This window comes from Seriola lalandi, unplaced genomic scaffold, assembly GCF_002814215.2.
Source record: "Seriola lalandi dorsalis isolate HSWRI2012SDOR001 ecotype SW California unplaced genomic scaffold, Sedor1 jcf7180002054987, whole genome shotgun sequence".
Taxonomy (NCBI): Eukaryota; Metazoa; Chordata; class Actinopteri; order Carangiformes; family Carangidae; genus Seriola; species Seriola lalandi.
Window position 1 is genome coordinate 198822 of NW_019525536.1, and position 5979 is coordinate 204800.

The 5979-nt window shown below is 48.1% G+C and overlaps 2 protein-coding genes and 1 pseudogene across 10 annotated transcripts in view; 2 read left to right on the top strand and 1 right to left on the bottom strand.

Annotated features, from left to right (window-relative positions):
* med15 (mediator complex subunit 15) overlaps positions 1–1122 on the top strand; it is a 15444-nt gene extending 14322 nt beyond the window's left edge. For all 8 annotated transcript variants that reach the window (XM_087171344.1, XM_087171345.1, XM_087171349.1 and 5 more), the window contains one exon: positions 828–1122. In XM_087171344.1, coding sequence (XP_087027470.1) covers positions 828–964 — 137 coding nt within the window. In that variant the 3' untranslated portion in view covers positions 965–1122. The remainder of the gene's footprint in view (positions 1–827) is intronic.
* The window catches only part of LOC147817217 (NACHT, LRR and PYD domains-containing protein 12-like), a 103706-nt pseudogene that overhangs the window by 65127 nt on the left and 32600 nt on the right, over positions 1–5979 (top strand). The window lies entirely within an intron of this gene.
* Positions 2269–5979, bottom strand: part of thoc6 (THO complex 6) — a 4499-nt gene continuing 788 nt past the window's right edge. The window contains exons 2-10 of the mRNA XM_087171368.1: positions 5909–5973; positions 5781–5829; positions 5383–5454; positions 5056–5158; positions 4925–4974; positions 3620–3682; positions 3389–3499; positions 3174–3302; positions 2269–2850 (exon numbers count right to left, since the gene is read on the bottom strand). Of these exons, the coding sequence (XP_087027494.1) occupies positions 2770–2850; positions 3174–3302; positions 3389–3499; positions 3620–3682; positions 4925–4974; positions 5056–5158; positions 5383–5454; positions 5781–5829; positions 5909–5973 (723 nt within the window). The 3' untranslated portion in view covers positions 2269–2769. The remainder of the gene's footprint in view (positions 2851–3173; positions 3303–3388; positions 3500–3619; positions 3683–4924; positions 4975–5055; positions 5159–5382; positions 5455–5780; positions 5830–5908; positions 5974–5979) is intronic.

The following is a 5979-nucleotide window of genomic DNA, read 5'->3' on the forward strand; positions in this document are numbered from 1 at the left end:
CTGTCTCTACCTGTCTCTACCTGACTGACTCTACCTGTCTCTACCTGACTGACTCTACCTGTCTCTACCTGACAGACTCTACCTGTCTCTACCTGTCTCTACCTGTCTCTACCTGACTGTCTCTACCTGTCTCTACCTGACAGACTCTACCTGTCTCTACCTGACAGACTCTACCTGACTGACTCTACCTGTCTCTACCTGACTGACTCTACCTGTCTCTACCTGACTGACTCTACCTGTCTCTACCTGACAGTCTCTACCTGACAGTCTCTACCTGACTGACTCTACCTGACAGACTACCTGACAGACTCTACCTGACTGACTCTACCTGTCTCTACCTGACTGACTCTACCTGTCTCTACCTGACTGACTCTACCTGTCTCTACCTGACTGACTCTACCTGTCTCTACCTGACAGTCTCTACCTGACAGACTCTACCTGACAGACTCTACCTGTCTCTACCTGACTGACTCTACCTGTCTCTACCTGACTGACTCTACCTGTCTCTACCTGACAGACTCTACCTGTCTCTACCTGACTCTACCTGACAGACTCTACCTGACTGTCTCTACCTGACTGTCTCTACCTGACAGACTCTACCTGTCTCTACCTGACTGTCTCTACCTGACTGTCTCTACCTGACAGACTCTACCTGTCTCTACCTGACTGTCTCTACCTGACTGTCTCTACCTGACAGACCCCCTACCTGACTGACTCTACCTGTCTCTACCTGACTGACTCTACCTGTCTCTACCTGACTGACTCTACCTGTCTCTACCTTGACAGTCTCTACCTGACAGACTCTACCTGTCCTCTGTGTCCCTCAGGTGCGAACAGCTTCCTACAGACGGTCCACAGAAATATGACGTCCAAACTGCTGCAGCTGCCGGACAAACACTCAGTGACGGAACTGCTCAACACCTGGGCTCAGAGCGTCCGCCAGGCCTGTCTGTCTGCAGCCTGAGGCCCCGCCCACTGCCCACCTGACCTCACCTGCTGCAGCCACAGTAACCCCACCCCACACACTGTTTACATGGACACTACAGTCTGACTCGACATCAGACCGGTCTCATGTCTGTGACTCGTCACTTTCAGACATTTTCAAACTTTAAAGGTTCTGGGTCAAACTGCAACTCAGACCACATGACTCAGCCTGGTAACAGATTGACAGGTGTGAGGCGTTCAGGGACTAAAGTGAGGGTGGAGGGTAAAAGGAGGAACTGAACACTTTGGATTCAGCTGAAGGACCTAAAGAACCTCATGTTCAGACGAGAACTGCATTAAGATCTGCTACAAGGACACAAATCCCCTCTCCATTCACCCCTACAGCCACCGTCACAAACCCCCAACACACCTTAAGAACCAGTTTAAGGACCCAACGAACCCCAATATCAACCTGTAGAACCCCCCCAAGGACTAAAGGAACCCTTTAGTTGCAACTGCAAAAATCATTTCTGGAGAGAGAGAACCTTTCAAACACATTGACTGTACCTGGTTTTCAGTCTCACCTGTCGGACCTGTTTAACTGTCATAAATAATGTGGATGTGGGAAATGATCCAGCTGACGTCACGTAGTCTGAGTCTGACATTAGTCCTGAGTCCAGCTCCTCACCTGTCAGGTGTCCACCTGTGTCCAGGTTTTAGACGGAGCCACTTGCTTGTAGACAACATCTCCAGTCAGGAAACGTAAAGGGAAACGAGCAACAGCTCAGCTGTTAATTTATCCTGGCTTTTATTCTGCTCCCTGAACGCATCACAAGTTTGTTTCTGTTGCTTATTTAGTTGGAACGAGTTTAGTTCTGTTTGAGGTGTAATTAAGTTTTGTACCACAGAAGAAGAAGATGATGATGATGTGTGGAAAAAGGTTTGTACACTTTGGTTCAAAGTGAAAATATAAATGTATTTTCTGCTTTTATAAATAAAAACTTGTCATTTGATCTTTTTAAATCCAGGAGTCAGTTTCACTGTTTGAGCCACTCAACTGTTTTAATGAGCAACTGAAACAGAGAAGAAGAATAAAGACATGAATGAGAGAGAAGCAACACGTCAGTTAAACTACAGGATCAACAGAACTTGTGTGAAGGATGAAAAATCAATTAATGCAGAAATAAATACTAAATAAAAATATTTCTGTATTTCTCCTGTATCAGTCCAGGCACCAGTGGCAGATCAATCCAATCGATCAGTTATAACCAATCCTGCTTTAGCCTGAAGGGCCGCCTACTTAATTAACATACGGACACAGAAATAAATGTAGAAATACAGAGAGCATGTATTACCAAAATGTTTTTATTTTTACATGTATTTATTTATTTATGCTTTAGTCATTTTTCATCCTTCACACACTCACACGTTCTCCAGTCGCTGCCATTAAACCACAGAAGAAGAAGATGAGTTTGTGAAAAGATCTGGTCAGAACTCGAGTGAAACCGTGACGAAGGTTCAGCCTCTTCGTGTCCCTCAGTGATTATTCACGAAGTCAGTTTCACTTCAACGTTCCCACCTCAGACCATCATGTCAGGTTTCTTTTTTATGTCCAAATGAAAACACAAAAACATGAAGCACCTGGTGTGACATCACAGGTGTGTGCAGGTAGATGAAACTTCACAAAGAAATAATGAAAAGTACAAAAATTTGTATAAAATGACAAAAATATTTTATTATCCTCAGAATAAATGACAAAGTGAGTGTGTGTGAGTGAGCGTGTGTGTGAGTGTGTGTGAGTGTGTGTGTGTGTGTGTGTGTGTGTGTGTGTGTGTGTGTGTGTGTTCAGAAGCTGAGTGAAAACGCTCTGTACGACAGGTTGGTGAAGACGTCGATGTGATCGCTGCTGCCTCCGACCGTCAGCACCTGCACACAAAACACACGAACTTCAGAGCTCGTTGTCATGGAAACGGACTCGTCCATGTCCGCCGCTGTTTATTAAAGATCCTTTAATCCTGTAATTAATTGGAACTGCACGAATCAGACGAAACCTGATCTGAATCTGTGAGGTTTGTATTTTTTTTTACAGATGTTGAAAGATTAATAATGATAATAATAATGTGATGTCAGTACTTGTACGGCAGTACTCTGTTGTACTGGTACTTCTACTGCAGTAAAGTATCTGAGATGAGGACCAGAGACCTTCCTATATAACTAACGGTGAGGGCGTGCTGCGTTCAGGGACTCACCCGGTGCTCGGTGCTGTTGGTGTTGAGCTGCAGGGTGTTCAGGCTCTGTGAGGAGCAGGGGATCTGAGCTTTGACCTCTCCCCCCAGCAGACAGTGAGACACAGACTGACCCTCGCCCACAGCCAGGATCTGCAACAGAGACAGGTCAGGGTCTTTGAACACACCACCACACCTGAAGATGCTTCAACAATAATTAAGTGTTTTCTTCTTCTCACCATGTCCTGGTAGAAGGCGGCCTGTCGCTGGCAGCCGCTCAGCGGGAAGGTGGAGGTGGGAGACAGAGAGCGCAGGTGCCACAGAGACAGAGACGGACCTCCACCACACAGCTGCAGGACAGAAGACACCGTTCAAGTGTTAAAGATCAAAACTAAAACCAGACGAGGAGAAACTCTGCACTACATGTTTTCTCCCAGCAGGACTCGAACGCATCATGTGTGTTTTCTTACCATCCAGTCAGAGTCTGTCGTCAAACAGCTGATCCATTTACCGAACTGAGGCCGTGCACATTCCTGCAGCAAACACACCTGACTCAGGTTACTCTCAGTACAGGTTCAACAATCACATGACAGGTGAGAACAGAGGAGAACAGGTGAGAACAGGCGAGAACGGAGGAGAACAGGTGAGAACAGAGGAGAACAGGCGAGAACGGAGGAGAACAGGTGAGAACAGAGGAGAACAGGTGAGAACAGGTGAGAACAGGTGAGAACAGAGGAGAACAGGTGAGAACAGGCGAGAACAGGCGAGAACAGAGGAGAACAGGTGAGAACAGAGGAGAACAGGCGAGAACAGAGAACAGGTGAGAACAGAGGAGAACAGGCGAGAACAGAGGAGAACAGGAGAACAGAGGAGAACAAAGGAGAACAGGCAAGAACAGAGGGGAACAGGAGAACAAAGGAGAACAGGCGAGAACAGAGGAGAACAGGTGAGAACAGAGGAGAACAGAGGAGAACAGAGGAGAACAGGTGAGAACAGAGGAGAACAGAGGAGAACAGGTGAGAACAGAGGAGAACAGAGGAGAACAGGAGAACAGGCGAGAACAGAGGAGAACAGGTGAGAACAGAGGAGAACAGGTGAGAACAGGAGAACAGGCGAGAACAGAAGAGAACAGGTGAGAACAGGAGAACAGGCGAGAACAGAGGAGAACAGGTGAGAACAGAGGAGAACAGGTGAGAACAGAGGAGAACAGAGGAGAACAGAGGAGAACAGGCGAGAACAGAGGAGAACAGAGGAGAACAGGAGAACAGAGGAGAACAGAGGAGAACAGAGGAGAACAGGAGAACAGAGGAGAACAGGAGAACAGAGGAGAACAGAGGAGAACAGAGGAGAACAGAGGAGAACAGAGGAGAACAGAGGAGAACAGGAGAACAGAGGAGAACAGAGGAGAACAGGCGAGAACAGAGGAGAACAGGAGAACAGGCGAGAACAGAGGAGAACAGAGGAGAACAGAGGAGAACAGAGGAGAACAGGCGAGAACAGAGGAGAACAGGCGAGAACAGAGGAGAACAGGCGAGAACAGAAGGGAACAGGAGAACAGAGGAGAACAGAGGAGAACAGAGGAGAACAGAGGAGAACAGGTGAGAACAGAGGAGAACAGGTGAGAACAGAGGAGAACAGGCGAGAACAGGCGAGAACAGGCGAGAACAGGCGAGAACAGAAGGGAACAGGAGAACAGAGGAGAACAGAGGAGAACAGAGGAGAACAGGTGAGAACAGAGGAGAACAGGTGAGAACAGGTGAGAACAGGTGTCTCACCTCATACTTGTAGACCTCGATGCAGTGGACCGTCTGTCCTGTCCTGCTGTCTGAGGGACAGAGACATCAGCTGTTAAACCACAGGCAGGTGTTTCCTCTCTCACCTGGGACACACCTGCTCCCTCACTCACCCCAGATCCTCACGGCTCCGTCCTCCCCCCCCGACAGGATCTCGGCCTCCCTCTCCCTCACACTCACACAGTGGACGTAGTCCGAGTGTCCCTGCAGGACGGACTGAGGGACAACAGAGTCGCAGTCAGGGTTCAGGTCTCATTAGATGGACCAAAGTTCACAGTGATGTCATTCATCAGAGACACGTCTCTTGTCTTTCTGTGTGGGGGGGTCTTTATGGGAAGGGTGGGGGCCTGTTACTTCTTTGATGGATGGAGACGACTCTACACGTTTGTTGTCATGACGACAGAGAAACACAGAGGTCAAAGTGTTAAAATCTGACAGACCTTGAAGACGCCATGTTCCAGGTCCAGGATGTGGATGTTGTTGTCTCCTCCACCGACGACCAGACTGTTGTCCTGAGAGACAGAGACACAGAGAGACAGAGACAGAAACAAAGACAGAGTGACAGAGACAAAGAGATGCAGCAGAATGATTCTGGACATTCAGTCAAATAAATTTTCATTTACATTTGTCATTGTGTCTCAGCGTGTCTCTCAGTGTGTCAGTGAGTGTCTCAGTGTCTCAGCATGTCGGTGTCTCTCAGTGTGTCTGTGTCTCTCAGAGTCTCTCAGTGTCTCTCAGTGTGTCAGTGAGTGTCTCAGTCTCTCAGCATGTCTGTGTGTCTCTCAGAGTGTCTCTCAGAGTGTCTGTGTCTCTCAGAGTGTGGACTGTGTGGACTCACTCTGGGGTTGATGATCATGGAGTTGATCTCTGGGATCTCCAGACTGGACCTGAGGACAGAGACAGACAGTGACTCCAGTGTGGTGCTAAGGGACAGAGGACAGGGATCTGGTGTGTGCTGTCTCTCACTTGTAGTTGGGTCTTTTTGTCCACAGAGGTTTGACATTCTGAGGAGACAGGAAGTCACAGATCAACTGATT